The sequence below is a fragment of the Boleophthalmus pectinirostris genome, unplaced genomic scaffold (assembly GCF_026225935.1).
Source record: "Boleophthalmus pectinirostris isolate CB_2022bp ecotype Guang Dong unplaced genomic scaffold, ASM2622593v1 HiC_scaffold_5, whole genome shotgun sequence".
Classification (NCBI taxonomy): Eukaryota; Metazoa; Chordata; class Actinopteri; order Gobiiformes; family Gobiidae; genus Boleophthalmus; species Boleophthalmus pectinirostris.
Window position 1 is genome coordinate 39137111 of NW_026571404.1, and position 16305 is coordinate 39153415.

Below are 16305 nucleotides of genomic sequence, written 5' to 3' on the forward strand. Positions count from 1 at the left end.
CTTTTTCACAGATAAGAAGCAGAAGACCAGAGCAGACCTGAGAGCCGAGCGCCTGAAGAGCCTCACCCCACACCACACTCTGGAGTACTCACACTTCACAGCTGACACTTCACATTCTCTGGGAGTGTGAGTTGAATTAGTTAGAATTACATCAGATGAGTTTGAGTTTGAGTTTTCCAGTGAGTCGCTCTCACCTTTTTGTTGAAAATCAAACTCCTGAACAGGACCATGAACACTCCCCTCGCCTGACCACAGGCTCCTCAAACTGTCCTCTTTAAATCCATCCATTCAGAGATTCCAGACAATCTTAAAACTGTTTTTCTGTTTGCTAATCACCATGGTAACTGCTGAACATTCCACCCATACAGACACATGTAGAACACCCCCAGCGTGGTGTCTCTGCAGAATATCAATAGATCAGTGATATTTCACACAGATGAGGGAAGTGAAATGAACACAGTGAGTTTTTGGCTCGAGTCACTCAGAAATGTTCAGATCTAATATTTGTGAATTTACTTTTGGAGATTCCACAATACAGAGTAACCAAGAGAAACGTGACACTATCACCTCATCACCTTCTGAAAACCACCAACAGCAGCAAATATACCACTTAGAATTAAAGGGGGAGTGTGTAACTTTTCTGGTTTGGGTTCACCACCCGCTTGTCTTTTATGAAGATATGATTGCTTTGCCCATAATGTTAACACATTGTTAATTTATTTAAATTTATTTAATTCATAAAAAAAAAAATAATAATAATAAAAATGTGTTTCTCGCCTTCCACGGTGGGAGTCTGAGAGTTCTTCAGTATCTTTGCTGTTCCTGTTCTGCACTTTTCTAGACTGAGATGTCCGTTGTTTTCCTGGTATCTGCTGTAGTCTCTTCCAGTTTGGAGGTTACAGCCTCGAGTGTCTGATCACCACAGGCACCACTGACTTTCCAGGCCTTCTCCAGCTCCTCCTTGAGCCTGTGGTATTTCTCTAGTTTCTCGTGTTTCATCGCTTGGTATTGTGATGTCCACCACCACGGCTCTGCTCTGTTTCTGTTTCACTGTGTCTGGTTGGTCCATCACCATCCTGTCAGTGTGTATCTGGAAGTTCCACAGGATCTTGGCTCGGTCATTCTCCACAACCAAGAGTACGAGCTGGAGACCCCCGGACGAAGGGGTACATTATATATATATATATATATATATATATATATATATATATATATATATATATATATATATATATATATATATATATATATATATATATATATAATGGGACAGGTGACAGATGCTGGACTATAGTCTAGTGCAGCTTTAATTATTACTTTAATTATTTAATTATTCAATTATTGATGGACCAGAGGATGCAGAGCAGAGGGTCAGAGGAACAGAGTCCAGAGGATGAGGTGGGCAGCAAAATAAATGTCCAGAGCACAGTATTCTCCTTCTGGTCCTTGATACATTCAAGTAAAGCACAGCTGTAGTCTCCTCTCACAGCCGTGTCCTTTCTATGCGGCTGCCTTTGTGCCCTTGACCCAGAGCACTGCCCCTGATGGTTCAACGCTCTGTTTGTCTCACACTGGACACACTTACTCACACTCAGGAGGTAAATCCAACCTAAACCAGGCCACGTTCAGCCCAGCCACCTGAAAAAAACTGTAAAATATAGTGGTACTCTTAGTTGAGTAATATACAGTACAGTGTAACAGTACTCTTAGTTGAGTAATATACAGTACAGTGTAACAATACTCTTAGTTGAGTAAAAGTTGTTCTTCCTCTTCTTCTGTGAGTGAGTCTGAAGTGACTAAATATTTCTTTTAGAATCTGAAATGATTTGAACATTTATTTATATTTATATTTCTTCACCCCCATCCAAAAACTTGCACTGTGCACATTTAACTGATGAAAAACTCTGACAAAACATAACAAACCAGGATTAATTAGGAACACATGAAGATTTAAAGATGACATAAAAAAAAAAACAGTCCAGGAGCCAGCGTGCGCTTTAAACTTTCTTTTTTTTATTAATTGTTTTGATAAAGGGACAATGGTGTGGACAGGAGTATGCACAGACAGTGATCCCCCAAAACACAAGACCCATCTGAACAGCTGCATGGTCTGCTCTTCACAAACAAATATCGTTTAACAAAAATAAAACTCAAAACTCCCCCCGGCTCCGTTCTCAACAGAGCCCGACAGACCAGCGTACTCTTCATCAGAATAATAATATAATAATTAATAAATAGCGACTCCCATAGTAAAAGTTCAAGTTACAACAGACAGAGGAGGAATACAAAATGTTGATAGTAAAATATGATCCATCGCCATTTACAAAACGAGTCCACGCCCCCTTCGGTTCTGAACCAATCAGCATCGGCGCATTTGGCAACAAAAAAAAAAAAATTACAGGAAATAAGAAAATAAATAAAAAACTGCATTTCATGGTTTGAAGTTTTCGCGAGTGCTTTTATTTTGAAATGACTGCATATTTTCAGTTCGTTTAGTCTCCGCGTGAAGTCGGAATGTGGTCAGTGAGTGAGGGGCGAGAGACATAAGCACTGCACACGGAGAAAGAGAGAGAGAGAGAGAGAAAGAGGGCGAATGCAAAACTACCACAAATATTTGACTCAATTACTTATATTTTTGTTACTTTTTGCAGTGTTTGCTTGGTCTGGAATGTTTCACAATATGGCATTATAATGATTTCTCATAGGTCAGATCTGTGGAGAGAGGGCCTCGCTCGCAGCAAAAATGCATGTTTTTAAATGTGTCTGATGACGATAAATACACCTGTCTGTAACTGAATCAGAGTAACAGATTACATGTACCAGAGTTACGTAAAGTCTCCTCGTCTTCTATCAATAATATTTTTTATTCGTTTAAGTAAAGTCTGGGCTTTTCATTTTCTTTTAGCAGATAAAACATCTTATGTGAAGATTTCCTCGTCTTTGCTTCTCTACAGTAAATCAAGTAATCCAAAGTATTCAGATTATGTTACTCACTTAAGTAATAAGTAAGTAACATAATGGATTTCATTACAAACTACATTTTGGTGTATGTAATCTGTAATCTGTAGGGGATTACATTTTAAAAGTAACCTTCCCAACACTGAAGATAGATCAGTTTAATGCCATACTGCGGAACATTCCAGGCAAAGCAATAACAACAGTTGCCGGGCGCTCCACCAGAAAAGTTACATGGTGCAGCATTAACTTTTTCAACAGAGTATAGCACTGTAGTTATCAAGGTTCATGAAGCTGCACCATAACGTCTGTATGTAAGTATCCAGTGTTTTAAGGCCTGTTCATGTTTCATAAGAACAGAAGAAGTTTGTTTGTGGACTGGCCAAACAAAATAACATCATTTTGCCGGGTCAGCTCCCGTTGGGCAGTTCTTTAGGTTTGTTCTGACACCTCAGCTGAGCAGAACTTTGTCAGCGCTGTCCTACATCTTCGCTCTGATTGGTTATTTATGTGGGCGTGGTTTATCTGTTTCCTCATCGGTACAGAGCAAGAAAAAAATGAATGGTTTTGAGTCTGGAGCTGGAGGAAACGGTAAGAAAATACAATCGTCTGTACAACACGACGCTTATTGACGATAAAGACGCCAAATGTAAGAAATTCATGGAGGGAGATCGACGACATTTTAGGTTTGAATGAGTATCAGTGTAGAAAAGTCTGCCGTAATCTCTGTGACAAGTTTGCGAAAGCCAAAAGGTGGGTCACCAAAAAATAGAGCGAGGGGGCGGGACAGAGCGAGTGGGCGGGGCAGAGCGAGGGCGGGGCAGGCGAGGGGCAGAGCGAGGGGCGGGGCAGCTCGGCGGCAGAACATCTTTTGAAGTATGAAATGTCAGAGCCCAAACGAACCCTTTGTTCTTGTTCTTGAGGTGATAAGTTCTTATGTTCTTATAAAGTAAGAATAGGCCTTAAGTATCCACTGATTAGGAAGTGCGCAGTTAGCATGCTAGTCGTTGTTACTTTTAACTAAACTAAACTTCACTCCAGTCTCTGAAAGTTGTGGAAAGTGCTTTTAAACTCAACACGGCGAATAATTAGGACGCTCAGAATGCAAACGGCTTTAACAGTTTTCAAGTAAAAATCAGGTACAGCGTCTTATATAAAACACATACATGAATTTTAATTTTATATTTAATCTTTTGCTTGTTGGTTCTCACACAAGATCTGTTATTTTAAGTGGTAAATGTACAGATCTGTGCTGTGTTGTAATTGTAATCTCTTTCTCCGTGAGCAGAGCTGAGGGGAGGTCCAGCCAAACAAACAAACATAGATATGTACATCAGCGCGTCAGAGAACGGGGCCCGAGCGGCGGCCATCTTATGACTGTACCCGAGACCACGGCGCTGCAAACTTAAGCTGCTCTATGCCTTTTTCACCTTTATTTAAACATACAAACCATCAGAACTTTATTATCCTGCCAAATTGACAAAATAGAGTGTGGCAGCTGGGTTTTTTCACTCCAGTTTGGTGAGGAGAATCGACAGGTGAAAATACGTCTCTAAAGTCTAAAAACATTGAATCAAATACAGAAAATGTGTCCAAGCCCAGTGCTTTTTATAGATTCTATCATAAATACTCTTATATCTTTCCCCAATGCAAATGGAAATAGAAAAACGTAAAGGCCCCATATTACGACGTTTTCTGATGGATGTTCTAATGCCGTTTTCTCGTCACAAACAGACCTGGAGTTGTGTTTTGTTTCATTTACACACAAATTTTGTAGAGTTAGTGAAACAAAACCCAACTCCAGGTCTGTTTTTGAGGAGGTAACAACATTAGAACTTGACAAGACTCAATTTTGTGTAATATCGGACCTTTAAAAATTAATTACAAAAAAACATCACAGAATTTTCACATTTTTGTACATTTTGTTTCATTTTTTTCATGATTCTTCTGTGAATGGGACGACCGAAAAACAGTTTGATGCAGATGATAAAATATAATATTTCTTGAATAGAAAAAGGTTTGTACAAAACAGGTTTGAGCGTGAGATCAGGGAGTCTTCCACACTTTTTTTGAAATGTGCTAAACTTCAGGGTGAGGGGCTAAGTGCTGAGTTTTACTAGTCGACGGTTTGCAACCCAGTTTCTGCGTAAAACAAATGAGAAAATAATCAGTTACAAAGAGAATTTGAAAAACCACGTACAGATATGGAAACTGGACTTTGACTTGGGGGTTAGAGAGGCGGTTGTCTGTCACTCTGCCCCAGGGCGGATGTGACCACAGAGTTTAAGGACTGCATAAATACTGCCTTTATGAGCTTTGGGGAGTTTGTCAAGTTTACATAGTCCGTTAGAAATCCAAAACTTGAATATTGTTGTTAGTTTAGAGCTGGCTTATAAAGGACTTCGCAACTTTGCTGAGGAAGGGTTCATCACATTTCTTATCACTGTGGAGATGCGTTACCTGAATGTTCCAATAACTTCTGTCTCTGAGGAAGTACAGTTTAGATCTGTGTTATATGGCGTAACGTAATTAAACATATTTGCATTATTACGGGTGGATGTCAGCCATAAACCAGAGTGACACAGTTTTACTCTAAGGGTATGTTTACACTGAAATATATCACCGTATCGGAAACGATTTGTGTCCAGACACGTCGTTTCTGTGTCCACAATCCTTCCCTATCCACACAGTTTTGAGCATATTTGTTTAGGTTTTAGAGAAATGAAACTTAAAACCACATGCTTCATTTGCATAAACTAAGCGCTCATAAAAACAGCTCACTGTTGTGCGCTGATGCGGTTCAGCTTCTGTCGGACTAGTCGACTCAGTGGAATATGAGTGTTCTGTCTGTGACAGAGGGGTGTTCTGCTGATGGTGAGTCTGTTCTGTGTTTCTGTCGTGTTGGAGATGGTTCATGTTAAACTTTTCAGAGATTATACGTCTGCAGGTCGTACACACAGACACATGTTTATATGAATGGACACATATTCCGGCCTCTTAGTGTTTTGGCGCTGAATTACTTCACGGTGCACAGACCTACATCAGAGGATCAGCATTTTCAGGCGTCCACACAGTGATGGATCAGATGTGTACTCAGATGAATTCATGGGAGCTGGAGGCACCAGATCGTAGCAGTTTTCAATGGGATTAGAGTGGACGGACACTTTATCCACAACGAAAACGACTCGAATATGTACTAATGTGGATGGGGCCTAAAGCTCCTCCTTTAGACCTGGACTTGGGGCACTCACAGGAGGAGAGATTCTAGTGCCTACAGCCAGTAGCCAACCTCAAATGTAAAATGGCGTCTGGGCGTGAGCTGAGTCCAGATCATCACCTTTTCTGCCTTTGAAAGTCAAACTGTGGAACATCCCGGGCAACCTCCCTCAAGCAGGTGGTGGAACTTCCACAAGAAAAGTTTCATTATCCATGTTTAATAAAATATGATGGCCTAATTTCAAAGAACGGAATTAAACATATTTTCAGAAATGTTAGAAATGTGACAATAAGATAATAATGTACAGAGAGAACTGGGTTGCAAACGACTGTTGGCCTCGATAACACTGGCAACACTTCTTTTTCTTTTTTTTTTCTTTCACAATTGAAACTTTTCAAATCATGATCCCAAAACATTTCATTTTCAACACTTCCATGAGTGTAAACCTGGTCACTTTAGAGACCTCGTGTCTGAATCATAGCAAAGCTCACAATGATGCTCAAGATGCCTAAGTGCTGTCCTCCTCAGAGCTGAAGAAGAAGAGAAGATGTGAAACGTAGTAAACAAAATGGCGCCCTGTGTTTTTTACTGCATCCGGTTCAGACCCCTGACCCCTGACCCTTTGACCCTTTGACCCCAAGAGCAGTGAGGTCAGATTTTTGCATTTGATTTTCTGCATGTTTAAAACCGACCCTGTTTGTAGAGATCGCGTGATCCCAAAGCCTCCGTATGACATCACAAAGTGCACTCTGTTCACACTGACACTGAAGAGCAAACGCCGTAGAGAAATGCTTCTGGTTCTGTTCTGGTTTCAAAAAGCTTTAGAAAATTTCCATCCAAATTTTTACTAAGTATAAATCCAAGTTTAATCCAGATTCACTCAATTTATCCCTTGAATAGTTCTCGTTTAGCCCTGGTTTAGTCCTGGTGTAGTCCTGGTTTAGTCCTGGTGTAGTCCAAGTCCTGATTTGGTTTAGTCTTTGTTTAGCCCTAGTTTATTCCATGTTTAGTCCTGGTTTAGTTCACCTCTACTCTTTTGTTTAAATCTGGTTAGTATACTTGTTTTAGGTTACTCTTTCACTTAGTCTTTAGTTCAGACTTGGTTTAATCCTGGTTCAGCTCGTGAATCACATCTGTATAACTCGATATCTTAGTTGAATTTTGGATCAATAAAACCCCAAGCCAGCGTTCTTCACACTCCGTTCATCTGAGCAGAGGTGCAGATGTGAACAGAGAGCACTGTGTGTCACTTTGAAACGTTTCACTTTTGTCCCATAAGAAGCAGCTTTGTGGTTTGTGCTAACGCTAACACACTTCAGGAGCCGTACCTCAGGTTTCAGATTGTACATTTCAGATTGACTCTTTAAACATTCCCTCTTCAGAAAAACAAAAGCTGAACATGGGACGTGCACATGACACTTTGTACCATGAATTTGAGCCTTGTTTATAGCAAGCGTCAATGTAAATGTTGTTTAGTGGTCAAGGATTATGATGCCTCCCCGTCATTTTCCTCCTCACAGCCCAAACTCTTAAGTAGAGAAAGAGCTTTGTGATTGTTCATTGTTTGGATTGCCAGTGCCACTGAAGTCTTATTAGAGGGCTGGGTTTGGCTTGTGTTTCCAATGCAATGACAAGATGGACTATGCAAAACATTAAAGATGCACTTTGTAACTTTTCTTGGGCGGTTCTGCCATGGAAGAATAAGAAGATCTGAAGATGAACTGAAGAGGACATCGTATTCTTTCACTGGTCTGAGCTCACTGGCACCAAATGCCAAAACATATTTTTTCTTCCACATCATTTCCTCAATACTTGCCCAGCTCCTCCGACCCGTGTGATGACAGAAACATGCATCACGTTATCAGTTTTGACCAATCAGAGCGAGAGCTGTTAGAGCAGAGTGTCAAGCTCAGAGTGCAGCGAGGATAAATATTACAAAACTAACTTTGAGGAGCTTTGAGGATTTAAAAGTTCATGTTGTGAAAATACAAAAGAATCCTAAAAAAAACCCTGTCCTTTGTGAGAGCCGGATGCCCTGTCTGAACACGGGCACTTTGATTTCCCCATATTATTAACACATTATGTTCTATGGGAGTTTTGTTTCTGGGCCAGAGGTCCAGGAGCTGCACCAGGACAGAGGGGAGTGTCCAGTTCTTATGGTGTGTCCGTTTATCCATCCGACTCAAAGGTCAGAGGACGTTGCCTAATGACACACACTGACACGGAACTCAGAAGAACTCAGAACTCTGAAGAGCTCGGACGAGACCAGGAAGAATTCCCAGATAGAATCTAAGATGGCTGTGCCCAGTGACACTTGTAGTATGAAGTGTTTTCATTGTGTTTGGAGCTTTGGTGGTTAAAAATGACCATTTCAGTCACGCGTATTACTGCAATACTTTAGTGTGTCTGTTGGTGCCAAAATGATCAACTATCACGCGACACCAACACTTTTACTTCACTAATATACTGAATTTATACTGAATTCTTCCTGGAGATTGTGTAGTTGAAGCACAGACTTATTTTGGAGCCTGATACTCGGCCAGTGGTAAAGCAACAACAGCTTTCTGGTTTAGCGTCCATGTTTTTCTCCGAGTGAGACACACAAAACATAATAAAACGGCTGAAGTTTTGTGACTTCATATCCGAGATCCGAGTGGGAGACGGGCGGATAAACGAACTCAGCATTATTATAGATCCATGGGTTCCGCCAATTGCTAGTCTCCATGGGGATCTTAAGTGCTTTGTATGGAAAGTTCTACATTATGGCATTAAAGAGTGTTGCATGTATTCAGTTTTTACCTTGAAAAAGGTCGATAGATAGTTTAATACCATACTGTGGAACATTCTGAGCAATCAGGGGGCAGAACTTCCAACAGAAAGTTACATACTGCATCTTTAAACTGGTCAAACTAGAAAAATAAAATCATGCCAATTCCATGTATGCCGAGGTCTAAGGAGGCCGTCACATAAAAGAGAGCATTTCAGTGTTATTCATGCACGTTCTTTCCAGGGTTTTGTAAACAAGGACACTGAGAATATTTCACATGTCTTTCCTTGGACAGAATGCAGTTTGAAAATAGTTCTCATTGGAAACACAGATCCTTGACTGAGTGTAAACAAAGCATTTTTCCATTGTGGCTTTACACAGATAAGATTGGGTTCAGTCTGCGATAGTCAAGGCACTCACTTCACCCAATGATAGTACGAGTTTCAGCACTCCCTCGTTTTACAAGGAAAACTCCACACACACAACCTTAAAGTGCATAGGACAGGTTAACATTTCACTCAACAACATTAGATTTGAGATTTTTGAGTTTATCATTTCACTTCTTGATTGGACGTGAGCAGCAGATGCGACATACTGTACATAGACGTGATTTCATAACTGTTACCTAGCAACCACGATGTAAACAAGGACCAAAACTCATCTAAATTGCACGACAGTTGTGATTGTACTAATAAATAAAATAAAATGACAGCACCTTAACTTTGCTAAATGAAGGACTGCCAGAAAAATGCATACATTGCCTCTGCATTTTGGATGGAGTTTAAGTAAAGGGATTCTGTTTTACAACTCAGCGCTACTTTCTGTATTTTTGTACTTTTCTTTTCTGCACATCTGCCACTGAACTCATGTAAAACTGTGATAAATATCCCATTAAACCAAGTCAGAATTAGAAAACTATGAAAACCTGTCGTATGCACTTTAAACTTCCCTTGGACTTTGAGCCAGTTGGACATTTGAGTTTGACCCTGTTCAGTTTTCAATCTTTCACAAAGACATAGTTAAGTGCATTTTCAGGGTTTATATGATATGTGACACAGGCGATTGCAGCATGGGCGTTCTATCTCCTCTTTTACCAAGAAATCCCCAAAGAAAAAACTCAACAAGCATTTAACACATTTACTCAACATCGAACCCACCAGGGACGGTACTCTTTTTTCGATTAGCAAAAACATACTATGCATGCGGACTAAGTCTTAAAATGGAGAAGGAACTCAATAAGAAAGAATCGTACACGTGTAAATTATTATTGCACAAGAAAAGGCTCGTAGTTTTGCGTCGATGCAGGAGTATTGCCCCGATACGGATCATGCATCATGGAATGGAGTCGGGCTGAGCTCCGCTGGATCTGACCCAGGAGGAGAGAGGGGGCGGGGCAAATCTACAGGGGACCAATGAGCTGCAAAGGGGAAACTGCAAAAGAATGTACCTGAGTTTGAAAGGAAATGAAGTCACAATATTTGGAGTAGTTTTGAACAATTAAGATTTGTTAAAAGCAGGATTCTGCTTATAGTGCATTGTAAACATTCCCATTTGAGAGAAGACTGAAACTAACTAATAAACTTAACAAATCTAAGAAACGGTTGAATGTCAGAACAAATGATTGGACTTAAATTAAAAAGGGGGTAGTGCACTTCTAACTGCAAACATAATATATCTAGAATTCCCCTCCCCTTGCTCTTCACCCTTAGTAACTCCCCGTTCAGAGCGCTCTCACATTACAGTCAGCGTGTATCCCTCTAATGCCGGGCGTACACTGAGCCTTATTTTCAATCATTTCACTCAGCCCCAGCTCAAACTGTATGACCAAATCACAGCTCGAGAATCATGTTCTCACACTGTACGAACTACAACAGTGAGAGGCGACAGGTTTGATATTCTTGCGATATACGATTCATTGGGAGCTGGTTGTGAGGTATTAATCGGTTCTCGTTACTCCATGTTTACTACACGAAGCACGACGCACGATTAAGCCAAAACTCAATCCCAGAAACAGTCGCATGAGTGAAAAATCAGCTCAGAAATCACCAAAAATCGTACAGTGTACGCCCGGCTTAATGAAACTAATGTACATCGCATCAGGTTTGTCAAGTTACTGTGTACAGTTTTGTTTCATGTTTTTTGTGTATTTATTTAGAAATGCCGTGTGGGTGATGTACGGCTGTGGGCAAAGTACAGTGGGACAGAATTAGGCTCGGGAGTGATCGTTAAAATACTCTCAGATGCATGGATTTAAATTTAAAACCTCTTCAGGCATGTTTTTGATGAGGTAACAATGTTATAACATGGTAGAAAACTTACTGCCCCCTCTTTAATTTTATGAACAGAATCTTGAATTCTTTCAGATCTGTTTTATTCTTTGTTATTATGTTGTAATGTGTGACCTACTGTGTCCAAGTCTTTCCTCTTATGGATCGATAATTTAAGTCTAAATGTGACAATAAACCTTAATTGAGCAAAACTACTCCTCCCACGATTCTGAATTGACTTCCTTTAAACTCTGTAGACGTTTCTCTGTGCAGCTTTCAGTCTGGTCAGTCTTAAACAGTTTGTTTTTTATTCCGACTTAATCTCGGTACTGAGCGGCCGGTCACTGTGCCACTTTTTCATGTGTTTCTCCAAGGTGCTGTAGACGCTGAAGGGCATCTGGCATATTTCGCACTTGTACACGTCCTTGCCCACCTGCCCGTGTGTCTTCATGTGTCGTGTGAGTTTGGAGCTCTGGGCGCAGGCATAGTTACACAGCTCACATTTGTACGGCCGCTCCCCCGTGTGGCTGCGCCGGTGTACTGTCAGATTACTGCAGTTCTTGAATACTTTGCCACAGTACTCACAAGTATCGCTCCGTCGCCCGTCCTTGGAACTGGGCCTGCCGGGACCCCCTAAATGCGGCGTGCTCCCCCCGCTCCCCGTGCCGCTCCGGCCGGACAGACCTCCGTCCAGCTCACCCGGGGGAGTGGAGAAGCGCAGGCTGCCGTTTTCAGACGAATGCTCCGACGAAGAAGCAAATGGCGATTGTCTAGAGTCCCCGAAGTTTAGAAAAGGGTCCTTGAGTTGTCGTGAAGCAGCGTATCCGGCCAGCCACTGCGAGTAGACGTTTTCCGTGTTTGGGATAGTAGGAGTGGGAATGTCAAACTCTTTCTCCAGTTTTATGCGCTTGGAAAAGGGGCTGAGCGGGCTAGGACTCCCCAACAGCAGTTTCTTGGAGATTCCAACCGAAGCGGACTCGTTTGGAGACGCTCCTCTTCCGTTAACAGTCGCCATCTCGTCTCCGCGTTCGTTTTCCAAAATGGATTCTGCGTCGCACAAGTCTCTCTGGAGGAGGTGGTGATGGTCGCGGTTCAGATGGTGGTGGTTTAGGTGATTTTCTTGGGCAAGTGCATTCCGTTTGTGCGCGCTCAAAGCTTCGCTGAAATGCTGCATGCTGGCCGCTAACCCCATCCCTTGCATCACCTCCGGCAGCGACCTCGGAATGGCCGACTCTTCCAAACGATTCCCGATGCTCCCGTTGTTTTCGTGAGGCCTCCCGTCCAGATTCAAGCTAAAGTGGAAGCTGTTGTTGCGTCTCTCCATACGTTCGCCGTTTTGGGTCACCTCCATTTCCTCTTCCTCCTCTTCTTCCTCCTCTTCTTCCTCCTCCTCCTCTTCTTCCTCCTCCTCCTCATCCTCCTCCTCCTCTCCGTTTTCCCGAAGCAGACGGCCGTTTTCACTTTTCAATTTGGCCACCACGGATTTGAGGGCGTTGCTGGCCATGTGTTCGCTGGTCCCCGGTTCCGGCGAGGACGCGGTGGACAGCCCGTCTTCGGATTTGGCGGCGTTGGGAGACGAGGAGGACTTGTGCAGGTGTGTCTTCATGTGGCGCTTCAGTTTGCTCGCTTGTGTGCAGGCGTGGTCACACAGGTGGCACTTGTACGGCTTCTCTCCCGTATGGCTTCGGCGATGCACGATCAGATTGCTTTGGAACTTGAAGGACTTTCCGCAGAATTCGCAACATTTCGTCTTCATGTTGGCGCTGGCAGAGTTACTAGCTCCAGAGGACGGTACGGGAGTGGTTGGAGTGGTTTGCGATCCCACTGGAGACTGCATGGAGTTGGGGATAGGAGGTGGGGTTGCGAGATAGGGCGGTTTGCTGGCTCCGGTTACACTCCCTCCATTACCTGCCGTTTGGAAAGGCTGGAGGAGACGCTGCATTGGACTGGGCCGACTCGGGGACAGCGGAGGAGAGGGCGCCGAGCTGTTGCCCGCTAGCTCGCGTAGCCGCCTGGAGAAGTCCATGGAGGGAGGAGGGTCCAGGGGAAGGGGAGGATTGAGACGCAGCACCCGATCGAAGGCACTCGGATGGTGGGCAGCCAAAGCTAGCTCCTCTGGGCTCAGATGGTGCGGCTCCAGGTGGTTTCTCGGAGGCGGGCTGAAGAGCGGAGGAGTGGGAGGGAATCGCTGATGATGCCCTCCCGTCGCTGCACCAATGCTAGCGCCCCCCACTGTCCCGACGCTGTCCCTGCCCCCGGAGCCCGAGCCCGGGATGCGCAGCAGGTTGAAGGGGCTGGCGTCTGGAGGCAGGTGGAGGCCGTGGAGGGGCGGTTGGGAGGGACAGTCCGCTCCTCCGCCCAAAGAAGAGGGACCCCCCATGCGCGGCGTGAGGGGGCTGCCCAGCTCCGAGTCCAGGTAGATCCGGAAGCCGTGGCTGTGCTGGGCGTGCTGCAGGAGGAACCAGGCGCTGCCATAGGCCTGTTTACAGGTGGTGCAGGTGTAGGTGGTCGGCTCCTCCTTCCCTGAAACACAGAGAGAGAAAGATAGAGGGGGTGAGTACAGGACAGTTTACACAGGAATTATTCATGTTTGTGAGGCTGGTGCGATCTAAATATCGACCAACAGGGCTCTTTTATGCTTAAGATCCATTCAAACCAGAGCATCAAGGTGTCCAGTTAACATGCAAAGTCTATGGGGGCGCGTGTCTAGAGTGTTGGTGTCAGAAGTTGAAAATGTTGAACTTTTGGCTTCGGACGCACAGCCTCAACCAATCAAGGACTACTATCTAGTGGCATAGCCACGTTATTATCCAGAAGAAGGAGAAACAGACAGGGCGGGAAGACACAAACATTCATGGAGTACAGCACCGCAACCACCGAGCAGCCAGGACTAAACCAGGACTGGACCAGGAATAAACCAGGACTGGACTAGGACTGAACCAGGATTAAACCAGGGCTAAACCAGGACTGAACCAGGACTAAACCAGGTCTAAAGCAGGATTAGACCAGAGTCATTAGCGGAATATAAATATATAAAAGCCGAAGCCATCGAGTTGATCACCTCCGCTGATGGTGTTATGTAATAAATACAGTAAAGACACTCCCGGAGCCTGGTCCATCATTCCAGGAAAAGATTGGGAAATAGCAGTTGTTGCCAGGGTAACGGGCGCCCTGGACACATCGAGGCATGTAAACTCAATGCAAAGGCTAGAGGCGTCCAGCGCGATTTTTGACGCTTCGGTCTGAATGGACCTTTACCGTATCACTCGGACACAGGAGCTCATGAGTGCAGAGAACTGGTGGTTTTCAGATTTTCGTTTTGTCTGTTCTTTACATTGTACTTTGGCATGAAAAGGTAAATCCATAAATGTTGAACTTGAGCATTTCTATTAGTGACTAGAGTCAAGAACTCACTGAATTTGAACAAAAATAAGCATTTAACAGTATCTGTTTTGGCTGACCTGACCTGTGTTATGTCATTTGTGGCAGTTGCAAATATTTGACTGTGGAACCTTCCAGACAGTGCCCTCTGTCTAATGCACACAGAACAAACACTGTGGCTGTTGTGTCCTCTGCTTCAAACGTCATAATTCCTCAAATATTTGCACTGCTTCAGAGTTTCAGTTTTATTTTTCTGTTCACATCTCACCAAGGGCCAGAGCGCTGACAGGGACACAGAAACACTCGAATATTAGAAGAAAGACACGTGAACTTTGGTAGAACTCAAACAACAACACGTTTTAATCACATCTGACCGCTCCATTTAGAAATCCATTAAATCGCAATTCAGCTGTGAATGGGAGATGAAGTGTGTTTTATGTTCAGATGTGCAGAGGTCAGAAACAGAAACAGGTGCAGATGTTTATTCGAATGATTCTTTGCACAGAAGAGCGATCAGGAGAGACAAGACTTCAACACAAAACACATTCAGACTATTTATATTTGTGTATCTAAAGAGAAGAAGGAAATAAACATTATAAACTAGGACTGAGAATTGAGATGTATTTTAATATTTTAATAAGACCGAATGGAGACACAGGGAGGGCATCTGACACACAAGGATGTTCAGATCATTCAAAAGAGCCAACACAACACACCTATTCATGGTCTTCTCATTCTCCTGTCATTTCTCTGTTTTGTATCATGTTTTTACGTGGATGTGCAAATTGAATCTAATTAAAAATCCACAGTGGAATGAGTGACCAAATATTTTTGTATCAGTACTACAGACTCATATTACTTTAGTTTTAGTTTCCATGTTTCATACATGGTCTGTTTAAAACAAAAATGGCACAGAAAAAAGGTCAACAGTTTCATAAACTAGAGTACATATGTATCTGTTCAATACATTTTTATATCAGATGCATTCACTTGAATTTTTGGCCTTGTTGTTTACTTCTGCTTGACTGGGCCCTTTAGTACTTTGACTCTGTGACAAACTTGTTGTTTTTAATACATATGTTTTCAGGAGCAGATCTCTCTCTCACCAGTGCCAGTCCAAACTCATCTGACTCCCACTGGGCTAAGTAAACATGTACACACACACACACACGTACACACACACACACACACACACACACACACATGCACAACAGCACAAACACATGTACAAACAGGGACAGAGCATATTGATTTCTCTCTCTTTCTCTTCCATCTCTCTCTTCTCTCCCTCTCTCTCATTAGCCAAAACAATATAAAAAACACCAGTTCAGATCTGTGGAGAGGCGAGCACACTTACTTACTTAAGTAAGGCATGCAGTAAACTCACCGGTAAGTACAGTTTAATACCGTAATGTGGAGCTGACCAAACAAGCATGTGCCAAAAACATACAGTACATGTAGTGCATGTGAGAGTGCATGTGAGAGTGCATGTGAGAGTGCATGTGAGAGTGCATGTGAGAGTGCACGTGAGAGTGCACGTGAGAGTGCACGTGAGAGTGCATGTGTTGGTTCTCATAGAGCAGTAAGTCAGTCCTGTAATCTGCCTGTGGTCGGGTTAAGTGTAGCCTCATGTTTTTAAATGTATACACACTTTTTTCACTCTCTCTTTTCCTCTTCTCTCTCTCATTCTTTCTCTTTAACCTCTTCTGTTTTCTCTC

At 43.1% G+C, this 16305-nt stretch overlaps 1 protein-coding gene across 1 annotated transcript in view; it reads right to left on the reverse strand.

Annotated features, from left to right (window-relative positions):
- Positions 1-11513: 11513 nt before the first annotated feature.
- Positions 11514-16305, reverse strand: part of bcl11aa (BCL11 transcription factor A a) — a 43883-nt gene continuing 39091 nt past the window's right edge. Inside the window, exon 4 of the mRNA XM_055162727.1 lies at positions 11514-13729. Within this exon, the coding sequence (XP_055018702.1) occupies positions 11514-13729 (2216 nt within the window). The remainder of the gene's footprint in view (positions 13730-16305) is intronic.